The 21,558-nt window shown below is 35.7% G+C and overlaps 1 protein-coding gene across 4 annotated transcripts in view; it reads right to left on the reverse strand.

The window, feature by feature from the left end:
* The window catches only part of LOC106062941 (uncharacterized), a 21,108-nt gene extending 1,162 nt beyond the window's left edge, over positions 1–19,946 (reverse strand). Inside the window, exons 1-6 of one of the 4 annotated variants that reach the window (XM_056007867.1) lie at positions 19,722–19,946; positions 14,222–16,002; positions 10,772–10,943; positions 7,685–7,729; positions 6,516–6,628; positions 402–2,105 (exon numbers count right to left, since the gene is read on the reverse strand). In XM_056007867.1, the coding sequence (XP_055863842.1) occupies positions 6,517–6,628; positions 7,685–7,729; positions 10,772–10,943; positions 14,222–15,917 (2,025 nt within the window). In that variant the 5' untranslated portion in view covers positions 15,918–16,002; positions 19,722–19,946 and the 3' untranslated portion in view covers positions 402–2,105; position 6,516. Of the gene's footprint in view, positions 1–401; positions 2,106–6,515; positions 6,629–7,684; positions 7,730–10,771; positions 10,944–14,221; positions 16,003–19,163 lie in introns of those variants that run through there. The other 3 variants (XM_056007864.1, XM_056007862.1, XM_056007863.1) reach the window with 3 other exon arrangements.
* Positions 19,947–21,558: the final 1,612 nt, after the last annotated feature.

Genomic DNA, 21,558 nt, shown 5'->3' on the forward strand with positions numbered 1-21,558 from the left:
TGATTTATTTTAAAGCTGTCACTACATGTTTGTAAAATGTTTTACATGTTTCGGATGTTCCTTCAGAGTTGAAGATAGTTTACTTCCTAGTCCAAACCTCCTGCAGGATGACGGGGGATGGGAGCGGGCAGGGTTTGAACCCTCGACCGTCGATAAATCTGAACGACAGTCCAGCGCGCAAACCGCACGACCAGTGGTCCACCTAGATAGGCTTTAATATTTTCAGAAAGAAAATCCGAATGAAATTATATCAAAGACAAATGAGAGATAAGAATGGAGAAAGAAGGTTAACAGATCACAGACAACCATATAAACAAGTACAAACATCATACTTTAAATGATATACAAGTCTGTTTCATTTTAAATATTATTTTATTCTCGGTATATAGCAGCATACCAAAAATTCAAAGTACATTTATTAATATATATATATATATATATATATTCTATTTTAAGAATCAGAGTGTACATTAATTTGTTCTAACACAATGTAAAAAACAAACAAACAACTAATGTGATCAGAAGGCCATAATGCTATCACAGAATAATTAGGTTTATTATTTTGGCACATAATAATGATGCCATGTAATAGACCAACAGTAATGTTATACTCAATAAGAAATTTTAAAGCAGTGTTAAATCTAATAGTATAAATAAAGAAGGATTCCATAAGTTGACTGTAGCTGACAATGAGTGGACGGATGCTAAAGATCTCTATTCTCTTGGTTGCTATACAGATCTAATTAATATCATTATTCAATAATGCAGAGATTCTCACTTTACAGTATTTACAAATATAGATTAAATAATAGTCCTGTCAATATATTTGTCCTCTTTAAAAAAAGAAAGATTGATAATGAATAGTGAACCCCGTCTCTAGGACTCTAATTGCACTGTCTGGATGACAGTTTTGTGCCCAATTCATTCTAAAGGCCTACATCTTCTATGTAATCTAGCTCTGGCTCTGTCTATATTAGTCTCTTTGAGAAAAGGATGTTGAAAACAATTGAAAATGATTTTTCCTCATCTTCCCTTTGATAATTAACTTCTTAAAATTATCACTTTTTAAAATTGTTATCCTGAAATTAAATATTTAAAAAAAAATAATCACAGGACTAACCTTTTTCAAAATCTTGACAAAAATGAAATAATCATAACAGCATAAATCTTGACAAAAATAATACTCATAACAGCACAAATCTTGACAAAAATATAATAATCATAACAGACTAGCAAATGTAAAAATCAATTATTTCATGGCCATGATATTTATTCTTAGTCTTTCTTTTCTTGAGAATTACAATGTGCAGTAAAAAAAAAAGGCTACCTCCAGATTTGACCAGAACATAAATCACTCAGATATTTATATGTTTAAAGTCAGTGTTTTTTTTAAACTAGTGATGCATTATAAAACAGGTTTTGAACCAGTGGTAGATTTACAGTTTAAAGCGAAGATTTGGTTCATTAGTTGTACATCATTAAAAGAAAATATATAGCAAACCACGGCTAGGTTATGAAACCTGTTTTGAACCATTGGTAGATTATAAGATAAATTTGAATTTATGATACATTATGAGACAAAATTTGAACCTGTAGTATAAATGTAAACAATTTTTTTACCATTGGTAGGGCGTATATTAAAAAAATGGCTTCAACTAATGGCAGTGGTACAATATAAAGCAAAGGTTTTGAGTCAGTTGTAAAATATATAGCAGAATTATAAGCAAAGCAAAGATTTTGAAGCAGTGGTACCCAGTAGTTCTATTCCGATTAGACAATTTTATTTGAATTATTCAAAAACTAAAACAAACATAAAGCATGATAAGAAATATCTTGATGACAGTCCTACCTTCAATTAGAACAAAAATGTTTGACAGTGTGAATGAAAGACGTAGGTTGCCTAGAAAAGAGTCACACAGTTCTCATATTATATGCTAGGACAAAGTCGTACAAATGCTTCCATTTCTATACTACCCCTAGAACATGGACATTGTTTCCTGAATCGGCCAAGAAAAAAAAAAGACTTAGAGCTGAAGTAACCCGCACGACTTGTTGAACACATCAATACGCGTAGGACGTCATTATTTTCTGTTTTGATGCAACGTCTGTAATATAATCGTATATAGTACAGGAGTTACTATAAGAAGACCAAAGGTTAAAATATTTATTTTTCTTCTATGTATAAAGAGCTGAGGGGCATATTAGTCTACACATTAGCAGCCTAGCAAACAGTTTTAAAAAAAAAAGATCATTAGGCCTATACGTTTAGATGTGCAACTGCATGGCTTTTTGTATTTTTTTTAAAATTCAGTGTCGGGGGCTATCAGTGAATGCTAAATAGGCACATGGTCATAAATATAGCGATAGTGACACTAAAAAAACACAATTTATAAGTCACTGATTGGCCTGCAGGACTAGATAGACACATAAAATGCATAGGACGTAATTATCTTCTCTTTTGACGTCACGTCTGTGATGTATGAGATATGAAGTCATATTTATTGTTAAGGCCTATTTTAAGAAGAACTATGAATTGGAAATAACTCAAGTTTGTGCTTAAAAGATAAGGATATCAATACATTCAATGTTTCCAACAAAAATGTGGAATCCATAACTTCGTCTGGTCAATTAGCTCATCGCGTGAAGCTGTGCATGGTAAGATTTTTTTACTCTGAAGCTTACACAAACAGACAAAAACAAACAAACAAAAAACACAAAAAAACAAACAAACAAACAACTCATATCTTATACAATCCAAATAGAATCAATTCAAATTTAACCAAACAATTAGGTGTTTTTTTGTTTTTTTTTTAAGGTGAAGAAATGATTTTTAATGAAAATTAGATTGTACTCTTTTTTTAATCTCTAAAATAGAAGCAATAGTGTATTTTTTGTTCCAAAAAGTTTTGAAACCGCATGCGTTTGTAGACACAATTTAGCAATAAACCAAGGGTCACTGCTAAAATAAAACGAGAAATCACCAAAAAAGAAAAGAGCATATATGTGTGGCGACAGACAGGATAGGAAAAGAGCTCAACGAAATCTCAACGTCGCTCTTGAGGAAGTGAGAAACTATTGCACCAAGCTAGAAGACTCGATTACGGTAAGGCCAATAATAGAATATGCATCCACTATTTGGGACCTCTCAACTCAAGAAAATATTAAGAAACTGGAACAGACACAAAATAGAGCAGTGCGATTCATAACTAACGAAAATTCACATTTGACTAGAGTAACACCTCTAGTAAAATCACTAAATTTCAAAAGCCTTCATGACAGAAGACTTAAAAGTAAAGTAGCAATTATACATGGAATACTGAACCATAATCTTCAAATACAAAAACAAAATTTAATAAAATACTCAAAAAGACTCAAAGATAAAGGTACATTCCTCGTTCCATATGCTAGGACTAATTTGTAAAAATGCTCCTTCTTCCCTAGTGCTATTAGAGCATGGAATAGGTTGCCTGAGCCAACCAGGAAAATCAGAATTTAGGTCATTGGTTAACATGCATGACTTCTTTTTTGAAGTAGCGTCTGTATTATATAAGATAAGATAAGTGACGTGAGACATCGTAGTGCTATTAGAGCATGGAATGGGTTGCCTGAGCTAGCCAGGAAAACCAGTGACTTGGCTGAATTTAAGTCATTGGTTAATATGCATGACTAGATGCATGACGCGTAGGACGTAATCATCTTCTTTTTTGAAGTAACGTCTGTATTATACAAGATAAAAAAAAGATTTAAAAAAAATGTGAGTAAATGTAACCTAAACCTGTAAGCTTCGCGCACCAAAGGGCTAATTAACCTTGACTTGCTACCTACCTAGCAGAAGGAAAACAGAACTTAAACCTCTGCTGCCTTGCAGCTATACCCAAACATGGGAAAGGTTTCATGGGTCAACCCTGAGGAAAAATAAGGAGCGGGCGACCATTAGGCAGTTTATAGCACACAGCGCTACACCTTGTCAGACCTGTGACGCCTTTGATCCCAAACTGTATATACGTCGATTGCAAAGAATCATATAAGAAGCGTTTAATTTTATAACTCATGCAACCCTTGAACTGTATAAGTAAAGAGATATCGTAAGACTCTCACAAACCATCAATGTTTCATCTATAGTGTTTTCCGTATTTTGCTATAAGTAAAGAGATATTGTAAGACGCTCACAAACCATCATCTTTTCTATATGATGTCGAAGAGAGATTTTGTGGGTCTATTCTGAACTTTATTTTTGAGTTTTTGAAAGTTTTTCAAATCTTCATCTATTTTGTCAGATGATCCTCCAGCGTAATTGGTTTCATATCGTCTTATAAAAGGCACTTAGGCAACCGCTTGTTTGACAAGGAAGGAATGAATCCCAATTTTAAATATTCAACGCTGTACAGTCTACATTTTAAAACATTAGTTACAAGTAGGCAAAATTAAGCTATTTAATTAAATAAAATATGAAATTAAATACAACAATTTTTCGTTTGACTAACAGGAGAAATATTTAAAGGATTAACTAAGCTGCAAATCATATTTTAGTGTACGAAAGAATTACATTAATGAGATGTAACAATTAAAGAAACGACCTACTTAAATGAAATCTATTATCATAGACCCCCTAACCCTAACCCCCAAAATATTTTTTCACTTCCGTAGACCCTTTGGAAGTCTTCGTAGACCCCTGTGGGTCTATATAGACCACTTTGGGAATCACTGGTGCAGACGATGCCATCCTAAATATTTTAAATTGTGTCTACAAACATCTAGACATACGTAACACTTATGTAGGCTAAGATTGTTCTTTATCAGCTTTTAATACCATACAACTTCATTTACTTATTGAAAAAAATGAAAATATTATAGATCAGTCCATATATAATACTAGGGACTAGTGAATTTTTGTCCCCGAGACCTCAGAGGGTTAGGGTAAACAATATAATATCAAGTGCACGTATAGTAAACGCAGGGGCGCCCCAGGGTTCATTTTGTACACTAATGATTTTCAATCCCATAGGTCTTTTTGCTCCTTTACAAAATTCGCTGATGATGCCGGTCATTTCATCCCCTGGTCACTTCATCCCCCGGTCATTTCATCCCCCATTTAAATATTTTTCTTTTTTCATTGTTTAATTGTGCTGTTAAGGCTTTGACTTTAAGCCCTCATTTCATCTAATATATAAATATGATTATGTAGAATGCTTTTTAATATTTTTTGACATGTTACTAACGCGTTTATAGTGTTTCCTCTTCCACTTTGCATTCTTGATGAGAAATCTTATAATATATTGTAAATCTGGGTGTGTACTTAGCTATAGCGATTCTATTGGATATGGGGGATGTAATATTATAATATTATCCGGCACATGACGTAATGATCAAAGGCCAAGGTTTGGTGCAGGTAGTGAAAATCAATTGAGAGATATAAGTGCGATTACAATACTTATGACCGTGCCTCTGATAACTTATCATCAAAGGCCAAGGTGTGGTGGAAGTACGACCATGTTTCACTTCATTTTATTTTTCAATCGCTCTTTCTTGAAATTGGGCGCGTCATTTTTAGCCTTGAAATAAGGTTTTATTATTTTTTTTCTAATAAAGGCTGACTTCAACTATATCAGGATAACACTATTTTTTTTACATTACCTCTATATTTATACATATTAAATTTTTATAGTTTGTAATAGCATTTAATTTTAATTTTATTCGTATCTAATGTGTTACACTTTTTGTCTTTAAATAAAAAAATGAATACATTAAATATTGCTCATTTCATGATTTTTACAATATCTATTTGTTAGATAAAATGATCAGATGATGAAAATAACAGGGGATGAAATGACCAGAGGATGAAATGACCGGGGGATGAAATGACCGGGGATGAAATGACCGGGAACCATATGTGGATGAAAAAAGAAAAATATTTAATTGGGGATGAAATGACCGGGGATGAAATGACTGGGGGATGAAGTGACCAGGGTATGAAATGACCAGGGGATGAAATGACCGGGGATGAAGTGACCGAGGATGAAGTGAATGGGGATGACGTGACCGGGGAGGAAATGGCAAGGAACTATATGTGGATGAAAAAAGAAAAATATTTAATTGGGGATGAAATGACCGGGGGATGAAATGACCGGGGGATGAAATGACCGGGGGATGAAGTGACCTGGGGATGAAGTGACCGGGGGATGAAGTGACCTGGGGATGAAATGACCGGGAATGAAGTGACCGGGGATGAAATGACCTGTCACCACATATGGTTCCCGGTCATTTATGATAATTTTTTTGCACTTTTTAGCATTTCAGCATTAAATTGTATGAGCTCCTCCGTTTGTAGCATATAGGCCTACAGACATTAAACTTGGAGAAAGCATTGAAACTAACATATTGATCTTTACAATGCCTATATTTTGGACTTCACCGGTATTCGGTAACACTCGCACGCACATACACACACCCTATTATTATATAAATACAGATATAATATACAGACATCAATCAGCGTTGATATAAAAAGCATATACCTTAATCCGACGATTCATCTGTTTCTGTGGATGAGCTGTGACGGATGTGATCATCATTGCCATTAATTAAAACTGTTTTAGCGGTATTTACATTTGCGACAGATGCATACACTCTGTAAACAGAATTGCACAGGATACTTAACTTTTAAACGATATATAAACTTAGGCTATATATGTATAGTTTCATTAGTTTGTATACATTTCCTGTTGTGTCCATACAAGCAAGTACAATATACAGCAAATACGTTTTAAAAAATAAAGCTTATACTTGTGACATTGCATCAATTATTATGAATCAATCATGCAAATAATTTTAATAAATTTATACTAAAAAAATAAATGTGTGCGTTTGGAAATATTTTTTGATTAATTGCTACTTTCATAGCTTAAGTTAGAGCATGTTCAGTGCACTATGTTTCAGTCACAGTTGAGGACCAGTTGAGGGTGAGGTACAGTGGCGTAGATAGGATTTGGGGGCCCTGGGGCTTGACGTCTTAAGGGGCCCCTGCATTTTGGGTAGATTTCTTTGCTGCCTTTTCAAAAGGCGATACAAAAAAAAAACGTTACACCACTCCAAATTTGAATTCGAAGTTTCGAGCCTCCGTGATGGAAGGGCAACATGTTATCCACTGAGCTATTCGAGTACTTCCAAAGGTAGAAGGCTTTTATACACCATTGTTAGTTTAAAATTTTCAAAAATCTAATTTTCTACACAAGGTTTATATTCCCTAAGCTTAGTATATATTCTATATAACACAATTTAAAAAAAATACAATTAATTGATTAACTAAAGGGATTTTTATATATTTTTTTACGGAAATGTTTTTTTTCTTGACGAATAAGAGATTGACCCATTAGATCAATTAGATATTCATTAAAAGACATCAGTTAGGCCAGGTTCACATCTAACTTCACATTCACTTTCACCAAGCCTTTGGTCTGCTGGACCGCTGTGGCACCACACAATATCTGTCAACCTTCTTTCTCCATTCTTGTCTCTCATTTGTCTTTGATAGAATTTCATTCTGATGTTCTTTCTGAAAATATTGAAACCTGCCTTTTTACCTGCCTGGGTGGACCACTTCGGGGGCCGATTTTGAGTTTGTGTTTCCACACAAACTGTTTTTTGTAGCCTTGTTTTAAATTATATTTATATTGATTATACTTACATAATTTTCGTTCGTTTTGTCTTTTTGCACTTCTTTTGCTTGTTACTGAGAATGAAAAGTTCAATTTAAATGTCAACATTTTCTGTGTCTTAAAAAAGGATTGTCTGATAATAGAAACAATGTTAACCCTCTGATCTGTGAGCTTCGCCTTTGCAGTTCTTTTGAGAAACTGTCTCTCTTTCTCCATCTCATTTTTTTTTCTTTCCCTTTCTATATTTTTTTCTCTCTTTTTACATCTCTCTTTTTCGCTTTCCTTTCTCTCTTTCTTTGTTTTATTTCTCTCTTTATCCTACCTTTCAACTCTCCTTTATCTCTTCCGTTCTCCATCTTTTTCTCTCTTTTTCTTCTTACTTTATCTGTCTCTCACTTTCTCTCTTTCCCTTACTGTCTCTTTCTCTCTCTCTCTCTCTCTCTCTCTCTATATATATATATATATATATATATATATATATATATATATATATATCTTTTTCTTTCCCTCTTTTTTTTTTCTCTCTCTCTCTCTTTTGGTAGTTACTTAAGATGAAATAAATAGAACATCAAGTAGAAATCTCAAATCAAAAGTCCGAGTTTGTCTTAGAATGCAGACGAAAGGTAAACTATTTATTTGAGTTACTGCTTAATACTATGAAATATATTTTATAACGTAGCCTCCAAAGGCTGTACTGATCACCGTTAGATCTTGAGTTGATCCTTTAAAAAGAAGGTCAAGACAAGCCTTATTATTATCATTATATAATCCTTCTTTGTACAAATAAATACGTGCCGGTACTCAGAGATGGAGTACCTAACTTTTAACTACTAATAAATTAATAATAATAATAATAATAATAATAATAATAATAATAATATATATATATATATATATATATATATATATATATATATATTATATATATATTAAGAGCCTCAGTGTAGTGGGCAAGATCTTTGCTAGAGTGGCACTATCCAGGCTGCAAGTGATAGCTTCTAGAGTCTACCCAGAGTCTCAGTGTGGATTCAGGAGTGGTAGGTCCACTATAGACATGATATCTTCTCTACGACTACTGCAGGAGAAATTCAGAGAGAGAGACAGACCCCTTTACATTGTTTTTGTCGATCTGACTAAAGCTTTTGACATGGTCAGCAGAAGTGGCCTTTTCAAACTCCTGAGGAAAATAGGTTGCCCTCCCAAACTACTGAAGTTAATTGAATGTTTTCACGAGGAAACTAAATGTACTGTCAAATTCAATGGAGCCCAATCAGCACCTTTTGAGGTTTGCAGTGGTGTCAAGCAGGGATGTGTGCTCGCACCTACTCTGTTTGGCATATTCTTCTCCTGTCTACTGCATTATGCGTACAGCGACATAAACGAAGGTGTGTTTCTCCATACAAGATCCTCTGGAAAACTATTTAATGTATCAAGGCTGCGGGCAAAAACCAAGGTTAGGAAGCTACTCGTCAGGGAACTCCTGTATGCTGATGATGCAGCTATTGTGGCTGATTCTGATATTCAGCTACAGTCCATGGTTGACAAACTATCTGCTGCTTGCCAGAAGTTCGGCTTAAACATCAGTCAAAGCAAGACTAAGATACTTGTCCAAAACACAAACACTGCACCTCAAGTAAGCATTAATGGCCAACCACTAGAAATTGTTGATCACTTTTGTTACCTTGGCTCCATCATATCCAACAACACTCTACTGGATAAAGACATAAACAACAGGATAGCCAAGGCAATGGCTACCATGTCACGGTTGCAGAAAAGAGTCTGGGACAACATATTGCTGACTAGCAGTACTAAAGCCCTAGTCTACCGGACCTGTGTGTTGAGCACCTTGCTGTACGGAAGTGAAACATGGTCAACCTACTCATGGCAGGAAAAAAAGCTGAATGTCTTCCACCTCCGATGCCTAAGGCGGATCTTTAAAATAAGGTGGCAAGATAAGATAACAAATGAGGAAGTGCTACATAGAGCAGGATGCCAGGACATCCGCTCTGTTATCAGCAGCAGACGCCTTGGCTGGCTTGGCCACGTTCGTAGAATGCCAGTAGGTCGACTTCCACAGGACATCCTGTATGGCGATCTAATTGAAGGCAGGAGAGCCGCTGGTCGCCCACTTTTACGTTATACGGATGTATGCAAACGCGACATGAAGCTCTTCAAAATCGACACTGGCAACTGGGAAGAGGTGGCACTGGACAGATCCACATGGAGAGAGAGAGCATAAAGGAAGGGTCACAGATTGCAGATGTCATACACAACAGAAGCAGAAAGAAGGGTGAAAATGCAATGGCGCCTGGTGATTTTATATGCCCAACCTGTGATCGCAGCTGTGTATCAAGGATTGGCCTCTTTAGTCACACAAGAAGTTGCAAAGGGAAAAGATCGTCTCACGAGACGTAAAATGCCACAGATGTGATATAGTTTTAACGGGAAAGACCTTCTATTATGCCATCGCTAATTATTTCATGTTAATTGATCAATACTTAATTAATAACTTTACCAGTTTTCTTAATATATTTGATATAAATGTTATTTAATGCTCTATGTCAGTTCTGTTCTGCTCATGGAAAGCTTCCAAGAAATGAAATAATCCGATTCTCATCTTCGAATCACGTATTGAGATTGTCACGTGTCAGAAAAAAAATTTAGATCGAATATCAAACCAGGATCTCAAAAAGATGCCAGAAGTACAGAGAAATATCACAATAATTAATGAAATGACTAACATTTGGGATTCTCTATGCGAGAGGTAGGATTAATGGGACCGACCATTTTGACTGTACTGTACATTGTGACAGGGTGCTATGTATTCGGTCAATTAAAGTACATAATAGTTGCTTGAGATTAATCATACAATCTCCTTTCATGTAACGTCTGTAATCTATAAGACAAGTTAATCAAATAAACACACGAAGACCATTACATGTACTTTATAATGAAAGAATTTAACGAAAGCATCTTATTTCGAATCGTCTATTATATTACATAGCACTCACATCCTTACAAAACATCAGTTTATATAGAGAATGTCTAAGTACTCTAAAAGGGACGATCACTTTGGGAGACGTATCGAGAAGAGCGATCAGAATCTAGAGATCTACCTTTTCTCAGTGGGTTCCGTTTGGTCCATCGTGCTGGTAGATGGACTGCTGTAAGGTCTCTGGTCCTTTGAAACGCCGCTACGTGTATCAAGGATAGCATTTTGTGAAGGGTCAATCACGGGGGGCTCATCTTTAATCCAAAGCGGCTTAGTTCTTCTTGGGAATGTTTTGGCTGTAAATACAGGAAAACGTTAGTATGCATCGACTAAATCTTTGTCCATCGCTATCTGTTGAAGGAAGGTTAGCTTGGAGGTATTACAAAAATAGTGGGCACATAGAGATTTTCATGATAGAACATACTTGGAAAAATATATTATATCTAAAATTAGGCTTACAACTACTGATTTACACAATTGAGCCCTAAGTCTTATAATAAAGCACTGTGTTACAGCAATAAACGATTAAAATTAAAAAAAATATGTAATTGGAAAAAAAAAGTTATTTATAGGGGAAGAATTCCGCATAAAAAAGCATACCTTAATACTTTAGGATTTATTTCCCTTTTCGATATCAAACAAAATAATAAATTACCACTTATTAATTGATTAATTGGTTATTTTTTTTTCATTGACAGTAAATAGTTGTGTAAAGTTTCAACAAGATCCGAGAACGCTGTCAAGTTTTGCACGAGTGTCGCTTTAGAGAATCACGGGATGACATTGATGAAGAAGAACAAAAACGAATGTAGAATCTTGTTCTGTTTGTAATGTCTCATGTTTGTTATGTCTCGTGTTTGTAATTTCTCGTGTTTGTAATGTCTCATGTTTGTAGTGTCTCATGTTTGTAATGTCTCGTGTTTGTAATGTCTCGTGTTGGTATGTTTTTCATGCTTGTAGTCTATCTTACACTAGAAGAAAAAAATCATTTTCACAATTATTCTCAGCCCACATATACATTTTGCTACCACCAAGTTGCTTGTTTTTAAAAGTGTTGTTTGTTGTTGAAGCAGTGAATGTCTCGCAGTAATATTTTTGTTGGAAGACGTTTTAATGTCTTTTAATAGGTTACACAGGGGGCGCTGTGGCTTAGTGGTTAAGCGCTTGGCTTCCAAACCTGGGTTTCTGGGCTCGAATCTGGTTGAAGACTGGGATTTTGAAATTCGGTAATTTTAGAATCACAGAGTCCACCCAACTCGAATGAGTACCTGACATTAGTTGAGAAAAAGGAAAGGCGGTTGGTCGGTGTGTTGGCCACATGACGTTGACCGTTAGCCAAAGAAACAGATGACCTTAACTTTAACATCATCTGCCCCATACATCGCAGGCTCTGAAAGGGAAAATTTTACTTTAGTAGTTTACATAAGAAGCATATGGAAAGTAGTCTTTACTTTTCTGAGTCCAAACATATGTGCATAGACCTTGAAGAGAAACTAATTTTCTAAGGACTACTAGCTGCTCCGGAACAGAGTATGTCATTAGGTATATAATGTCTGACTTATAAAGCAAGATAGGGGCGATGAGGCTTCCATCGAGTAGTTGTATTAGTGGCTTCATTTGAATCGTTTTACCATCTGATATTTTTATTCAATTTGAAAAAGTTTTAGAATTTAATTTTATTTGGTGTGCATTCCAGCATTTCAGTTAGTTTTAGCTCAGACCCATGACATTTGCTAAAGGCTGGAGATACAATGTCGGTACAGATCAATCTTGTAATTTGAATTTTTAAAGACCAAAACCAAGTAACCAAATCGTATACTTCTGAAAATAAGACGAGGCACACTTAACGATAAACATTCTACTAAAGTGTGTAGCTATTTGGAGTGCAATAGTATAGAGAAGTAAATCAAAGTCAGCTATTTGGAGTGAAATAGTATAGAGAAGTAAATCAAAGTCAGCTACTTGGAGAGAAATAGTATAGAGAAGTAAATCAAAGTCAGCTATTTGGAGTGAAATAGTATAGAGAAGTAAATCAAAGTCAGCTACTTGGAGAGAAATAGTATAGAGAAGTAAATCAAAGTCAGCTATTTGGAGTGAAATAGTATAGAGAAGTAAATCAAAGTCAGCTACTTGGAGAGAAATAGTATAGAGAAGTAAATCAAAGTCAGCTACTTGGAGAGAAATAGTATAGAGAAGTAAATCAAAGTCAGCTACTTGGAGTGAAACAGTATAGAGAAGTAAATCAAAGTCAGCTACTTGGAGTGAAACAGTATAGAGAAGTAAATCAAAGTCAGCTACTTGGAGAGAAATAGTATAGAGAAGTAAATCAAAGTCAGCTATTTGGAGTGAAATAGTATAGAGAAGTAAATCAAAGTCAGCTACTTGGAGAGAAATAGTATAGAGAAGTAAATCAAAGTCAGCTATTTGGAGTGAAATAGTATAGAGAAGTAAATCAAAGTCAGCTACTTGGAGTGAAACAGTATAGAGAAGTAAATCAAAGTCAGCTACTTGGAGTGAAACAGTATAGAGAAGTAAATCAAAGTCAGCTACTTGGAGAGAAATAGTATAGAGAAGTAAATCAAAGTCAGCTATTTGGAGTGAAATAGTATAGAGAAGTAAATCAAAGTCAGCTACTTAGAGAAATAGTATAGAGAAGTAAATCAAAGTCAGCTATTTGGAGTGAAATAGTATAGAGAAGTAAATCAAAGTCAGCTACTTGGAGTGAAACAGTATAGAGAAGTAAATCAAAGTCAGCTACTTGGAGTGAAACAGTATAGAGAAGTAAATCAAAGTCAGCTACTTGGAGAGAAATAGTATAGAGAAGTAAATCAAAGTCAGCTACATGGAGAGAAATAGTATAGAGAAGTAAATCAAAGTCAGCTATTTGGAGTGAAATAGTATAGAGAAGTAAATCAAAGTCAGCTACTTGGAGAGAAATAGTATAGAGAAGTAAATCAAAGTCAGCTATTTGGAGTGAAATAGTATAGAGAAGTAAATCAAAGTCAGCTACTTGGAGAGAAATAGTATAGAGAAGTAAATCAAAGTCAGCTACTTGGAGTGCAATAGTATAGAGAAGTAAATCAAAGTCAGCTACTTGGAGAGAAATAGTATAGAGAAGTAAATCAAAGTCAGCTACTTGGAGAGAAATAGTATAGAGAAGTAAATCAAAGTCAGCTACTTGGAGAGAAATAGTATAGAGAAGTAAATCAAAGTCAGCTACTTGGAGTGAAATAGTATAGAGAAGTAAATCAAAGTCAGCTACTTGGAGTGAAATAGTATAGAGAAGTAAATCAAAGTCAGCTACTTGGAGTGCAATAGTATAGAGAAGTAAATCAAAGTCAGCTACTTGGAGAGAAATAGTATAGAGAAGTAAATCAAAGTCAGCTACTTAGAGTGCAATAGTATAGAGAAGTAAATCAAAGTCAGCTACTTGGAGTGCAAGAGTATAGAGAAGTAAATCAAAGTCAGCTACTTGGAGTGAAATAGTATAGAGAAGTAAATCAAAGTCAGCTACTTGGAGAGAAATGATTTAGAACAATTTTATCAGAGTCTTATGGGATTTCTTTTTACTCACATCTAGAACAGTTTCCTTTGAGACATGGTTTGCTTTCATCGCAACTCGGGTTCGTGTTTGTCTCTTCATTGGTTAAGGCCTGGGAGCTGATCTCATTCTCTTGATGTAACGAAGCATTGGAGTGACAAGCAAGACGTGGTGAAGAGGATTCTGTTGTAGTGTTCGGAGTGGAGAACTCGCTGAAAGTCGACATGTCAGTGCTGCTTTGCTCAGGAGATGTACACAAATCAGGTGTTTTACACCATGTAGCTGTCTCATATAACCCATTAGATGGTGTCTCACAGAAATCCCTAGAAGTTGTCTCACAGAAACCACTAGAGGCTGTTTCACTGGAAACTGAATCACGTTTGAGGATGGAAGATGTATCAATTGTACTTACTGCATTTGTGTCAGGAACGCAGTTTTTATCTGCATCACATTGAGTAAAAAAAACAGTCGATTTGTCTATAGTGTCGCAGATCGGTGTCTGCTTGTAATGACTGGTTAAAGCACTCTGACTGTTGTAAGTTGAGATTTCCAAACTGTTACAGTTACTGTCCTTATATTCTGAACATGTTGTTAGTATATCACAGCTATCGCTAATATTTCCCTCACATTTATTGCTTGATTTATTAGGGACATGAGATGAAGGGGTTAATGTATCACAGTTATTGCTTGAGTCGTCAGGGATGTTGGTAGATAGGACATTACACGAATCACTGTTGATAATGTCCTTAGCACCACTAGCAGGAATAACGTCAATAATTTTAATGATATTGTCTTTGATAACTTTGAAGTCGCCGTTGGTTACGTCGTGAGCGGGTTCTCTTCTCAACGTCTTCTCTTTTAGCTCTCCATCTTTACTGTCACTCACGACATCTACTTCTGCTGGTCCACCAATCAATGCTCCCGTAACTTTAGCTCTAGTGCTAACCTTACAACTGGAAGTAGATCGTTTCTCTACTAAGTATTGCTCAATAGTCGTGAAGCCTTCGTTGTTTGCGGCGCCAACATCAGCACCTTGCTCCACCAAAAATTCGACAATATTTTTATGGCCTTGACCTTCTGCCTTCATCAAAGCATTCTCTCCATCTATATTCACGCAGTCAAGTCTGCACCTGAATCGAATGAGCAACTGGACTATTCCCATGTGACCAGAAAAACATGCCAACATTAAGGCGTTTTCAAATTTCTGGTTAAGTAATTCCACATTACATTTCCCAGCTTGAATCAGAATATTAACAATGTCCTCTTTCCCTGACTGACAGGCTTCCATAAGGGCACTCAAGTCGCTGATACTGTTGAGATAATCCACATGAGCTTTACCCTTAAGCAAACTACTAATTATTTCAGTAAATCCCAATTTTGTGGCCAAAATCAGGGGACTGTCGCCAGTGTCACGATGGCAAACGTTAGGACTAGCGCCCACATCCAGCAGCCGTTGAACGCTGTTCCTATTTCCGGAAGTCACTGCCTCGAGAAGTGCTGTCTGGCCTTTAGCGTTGACGAGGTTGACGTCTGCTCTCTTGGCGAGGAACTCCAAAATTGTAATGTTTGTAAATGATGCAGCTTCGACTAAGGCGTTAGTGACTGTTCCATAGTCTTTGGTACTTAGAACCTTTTTAACAGTTTTTAAGCAACCTCCTCTGACAGCTCTGATTAAGGGTTCGTCGTCAATGTCGACAGAAGAGGATCTTTTGCAGCAGTTATTTCCCATTTTTGACTTTGTGCAAGAAGCCAGCTGCAATGAACCTAGATAACGTCTGTCAACATTTTATATTGTTTTAGATCTCTCGTGCATTCTGTATGAACAAAAATTAGAAATAAACGATTACATTAAAGTAACTGTCCACATTATTGATGTATACAAAAAATAGTAGTTAAAGCATTTTCTCTATTTTTATATTGGTACATTTATTCAAAAATACATGCATAGCAGCATATCTATATATAAACATACATATATAAATATGGATGTATGCTTGTATACATTAATATTGTCTGTTCAGTGTTGGCTACAGACTCCAGTTTGAGTAGGAAATGATTTCCTCATTTACTACTTTGCTTAAAAGGCGTAGAAATACTATGGAATTACAGGCAACGCAGAAAATGTCTTATTTAGAAAGATATTTATACATAAAATTCAGAAAGATGAAACGAAATGCAAATGAAAATCAGGATATCTTAAAATAAAAATGCATTATTATGTCGCCATCATAGTGATGTCTATGATCGCTATACTAAGTCTAATGTTCAGATTAGCTTTTTGTTTCGTTTCGGCAGTCAAGTTTTCAATGAGACATTAAAATATCCACAAACATTTTGTATACTTAATGGGTCAAACGCTACATAGGTAACGGCAACAGAAGTTTCATGTATTTCGTAGTAGCCTATTCGAAGTAGTAGGTTACTTATATCATGTAAATATGTCTCATTAGTTTCTTCTAAATGCAAATACAAAAACATTAATGTAATAATGTACAGCCCGTTGCCTTAATTTTTATCATGAGAAAAAAATGCCTACAAAGCTTTAAAAAAGTATCTTCAACCATAAAGTTCTGTTTGGACGCTTATCTTACTAGATTTCCCAACTCTTCTACATTCTTTGCTTCCTAAAAAATCTTGTGAGTACCCGTAGATAAAAAATTAAGGTTACCAAACAACTTCACATCCACAGGAAGACTTCACAAAGAACAAGGTAAACTCTAAAAGTAGGCTTGATGTTGTGAGCCAGTAGATCACTAAAAGTACGCCTATTTTATCAATTATATATATCTTTATTACATTCTGACCCTTTCGGAAGACGTTTATTATGCCCTAGAATAGATTCTTCCTGGAATTAGTGGAAAACTTATAGACTCCCCGCCCTTGCTAGCAAGGGGGTCTGGGGGAGCTCGCAGCGCTCCCCCAGCGCGGGGCGAAGCCCCGCCGCCGAGCACTATTTCTGGTATTGAAAGCCAACAAAATGCATATTCTGAGGTATCTACAGTGCATTATCTTGCTATTAAAAAGTTTTATTTAAAAAACCTAATGTGCTATTCTTACTGACTTAGACCCTCTCTCGCCGCTAGGCGCATTTTCCGACAAGCTGTTTCCGCAACTCTTATTTTGCGTAATTCATTTTTTCGGAGAACATGTCCCGCAAAACCTCATGCGACACTCTGTCACAACCTTACTAAGGGTTCGACTCACAGTTCGGCATATGATTTCTTTGATTTAGACTCCTAAAATCTGTCTTAGCCATCTTTGTTGAGCCACATTTAGTGTTTTTCAATTTTGGCAGAAGACTATTCACACTTTATTAATGGAGCCCAAGCCACTGGTAGAAATTTGTAACCTTTCTTGACTACGCTCTTGGAATTACATGCCTGTATTTCACTTTAGATTTTATATCGAAAAGGAAAGTTTTTTCGTCAAAATCATCTGTTGAGGGGTTTTAAACTAAAAAATCTCTGGAGTTTTTTTTTTTTTTTAAAATTCAAAACCCCATTTAGCTACGATCATAGAATTTGGTGACTGTAGTTTGCTTTAAAATAATAATGAGAGAGGTTTTTAAATCTAAACGCTCTGTAGGGGAATTTTAAACTCAAAACCATGTGGAGGGGTTTTAAACTTTAAAGAAAAAGCCATCTGGAGGAGGGGGATTTAAACCCAAAACCCGCCTCATAGCATTTTGAGTGCGTAATTTGCTTTTTTTTAAATAGTGAAGAAGTAGTTTTCAGCTTCAAACCCCGAAGGCAGGGGGTTTTAAACTCAAAACCCCTTTGGCTACGCTCATAGACTTTATAGTGTGTAATTTGCTTTTTTTTTATATTGAATATGTACTTTTTAGCTTCAAACCCCAACTGGAGGGGGGGGGGTTAAACTCAAAACCCCTTTGGCTACGCTCATAGAATTTTGAGTGTGTAATTTGCCTTTTTTTATATTGGAGAGGGGGTTTATCGTAAATTTTGGAGGGGGTTTTAAAATCAAAATCTTCCTTAACTGTGCTGATGGAATTTGGAGATTGTTGTTTGCATTTTTTTGTTTTGTTTTATAGAAGAGGGGGATTTAACTGCAAAACCTCTGGTAGGGGGTTTAAAACTCAAAACCCCCTGTAGGTGGGTTTAAACTCAAAGCCCCTGGTAGGGGGTTTTAAATTCAAAACCCCCTGGTAGAGGGATTTGTATCTCAAAACCCCCTAATAGGGTTTTTTTAATCTCAAAACCCCCTGGTAGGGGGTTTTAAACTCAAAACCCCCTGGTAGAGGGATTTGTATCTCAAAACCACCTGATAGGGTTTTTTTAAATCTCAAAACCCCCTGGTAGAGGGTTTTTAACTCAAAACCCCCTCGGCTGTGCTGTGGTAAGTGATGATTTAGTATTAAAATCTCACCTAAAATAAACAAAATGAATCAAAAATCAGTCACTTAATTCCGTCCCCCCCCCCATGGGGGGGATTTCATTTAAGGGGGGGGTTGAACCCCAAACCCCCCCCCCCGGCTACGCCCATGTCATATAGACAATAGATGTGCCCAGATGAGTCACTGGATTTGGTTTCCTCTTGAGATGGGGCAGAATCTGGAGGGACTGATCAAGCCAATCGTGGAGCGCCATGCCACAGTCCGTGCATATATATGCATCTGTCCTAGGTCTAGCTGACAGAGCAGCTTTCCTTTTCTTTCTCTTGACTGACGCAGCTTCGTTTCTTTTGCTCACAGTGAGGTTCGTACCAACACGTACAGTCTGTCTCCATGCTGTCGGGTCTTGGGCTATCTCCTCCCTCCTAATTATCTCCTTATGATCTCCTTATTATATCACTTTGTAAACAACATTTGTATCTTCAAGCATACACAGATGGTTAGAAAGTTCAATGTAATTTCTTTCCCTTAATGACATTTGACCCAAATGAGAGCTGTGAAAAGAAAAGATGCAAATAGTTTCTCTCAAATATTTCAGGCATAAAAAGTATACATTTAACCTACTTTATTTGTGTCCCCACAGTCATCAGAACAAAACATTTCAGCAGCTTATAGTTCAGTATCTGTTTGCGTGGATCATTCTTAGTGGTCGTATTGACAGATCAGTCTTCTATATTTCATACAACACGTAATCAAACATCTTCTGTATTTAACAATCTACCACAATACAGTTGTGCATTGCATACATACTTAGACAGTCGTCAATAAAATGAATCCCACACTTATAAAAATACCATGAACTGATTCATATATTACTGGCGAAGAGAAATATTATTCCAAAAACTTATGGTACTAGTAAAATAAATGAATATTTCACACATTGTCAAATTTAGTTCTTTTACCGATAGGACAAGCACATTTAGGCAAATAGTTGACACCCGTGGTACGCTACGGTTTAAATCGTTGGTAAATTATATGTTTATTTTGCCCGGAGCACTCTTAGAGTTAATAAAAGACTAAGCAATGAAAAGATATACATATTACAAATTTGAAATAATTAGTCTATAGTTTTTGTGCCTTATATATATATTTATGTAACTGTCAAAAGCTCATAACAGTTACACGATTATGTCACTCGATGACATCAGCAGAATACAATATTACGCCATTTTCATTCGTTGTGAAGGCACATTATTGAATTATATATCTACAATAATTTTTTGTATTAACAAAAGACAAAAGCTAGTCATATTAAGCTTATAATTGACTAAAGTCTACCAAAACATCAACTTTTACAACCAATGTGAAATTGGAATCCCATCCTCAGAAGTATTAAATGCCACTAGAAAGTAATTGTGGGAATGTCGCATATTTAAAAATAGATTAAGGGTTTACCATTCTCGGGTACTTTTGGCGTAACAGGTGACGCTTAATCAAAAAAAAACTTATGTTGATCAACGATGGCGTTGTTATAAAGCTTAACCTACTCTGTCTGTCTGTCTGTCTGTCTGTCTGTATAGTAAAAAGTTTGTTATTTCTCTCACACCCAATCTCGGATCAAGTGGAAATTTTGTACAATTATTTCTTGTAACTGACAAAACAAGAATCAATTGACCATTTATTTAACTATTGGTAATTAATTATTATCCTTGGTATCAAACAAGTAAAAGGAATCTTACATGACAGATGTGTTGGCATACGTTGAATTAGCCCCACTGAGGAGGCTTGAGCCCTGAGCTCGAATTGAAGTCATACAACTTTATTTATAAGCATTTAAAAAGCGATCACGGTAATATTAACAACAGGGCCGGTCCTACAGATTGCGGGGCCCTATGCAAACGGATTGCGCGGTGCCTAGTCTGGATAGGGAAAAGGACAATAAGTGAAAGTTAAGATTTTTTTTTGTTTGAAAATAAATACGTCTTTGCATTTTGTTCAAACTTTACAAAGTACACAATCACGGTCAAATTAAATTACGAGCCATCTACAATAAGTTGATAAACATTCAGATCTGTCTTTTAGATTTACTATCGACTAGCAAAATATCGCTTTTGATGTTTTAAAGAGAACGAGCTAGATTTAAATCTGTATTTACATGCCACTGACTATTACATTAAATCAAGTATTGGAACTTCTTGTTTTGGTTAAAATCGCCTTATTATTTTTATTAAATGAAAGCTGACATTGCCGTTTTTTTTTTAATCGCGAGTAGGATTGTCGTTTTCTATATTGAATGGCACCCCAAAATGACAATTTTGTCTATTTTTTTTTTAATTTTTATGGAGTTTTAAGGATGTTTTTATTATTTCAGGAGATTTCCAGGAGCTCCTGGAAAATCAGGAGGCAACAGAAACCCTGTTAATTTAAAATGTTTAATTTAATAATTTACAACTAGTGTTAACGTGGGGCCTATGAAAGCGCAGGGCAAACTGCGTCCGCATAGGTTGCAGCGCCCTAAGGCCGGCCCTGGCGGTCGCAGTGGGCCCCGCGCTTTCATAGGCCCCGCGCTAATTCTATGTGTAATTATTAATTAAAAAATATATACGAAAAATTCCTGGCAATGTCCTGCATTTATTAAAATCTCCTGAAAACTCATACGAATCTCCTGAAAAATAGACAAAATTGTCATTTGTGTGTGTCATTCATTACGGAAAATGCCAATCCTACGAGTGATAAAAAAAAAAAGCCATTGTCAGCTTTCATGTTATAAAATGTATCTGTATAGTAATCGGACGAATTTTCCCCTTAACCGGAAGTTCCAATACCTTATTTACTTTTATAGTCACTGGCATATAAATGTCATAGGTTGCAAGGTTCGTAAAGTAAAGTTAACTTGATCGCAATTTTGTACTTAGTAAAGAATGAATACAATGCAAAGTCGAATTTATTTTCTAATACAAAATCTTAATTTTCAATTATTATCCTTATTCCCACCCAGACTAGGTCCCGCGCAATCAGT

Source organism: Biomphalaria glabrata, chromosome 13, assembly GCF_947242115.1.
Source record: "Biomphalaria glabrata chromosome 13, xgBioGlab47.1, whole genome shotgun sequence".
NCBI lineage: Eukaryota > Metazoa > Mollusca > Gastropoda > Planorbidae > Biomphalaria > Biomphalaria glabrata.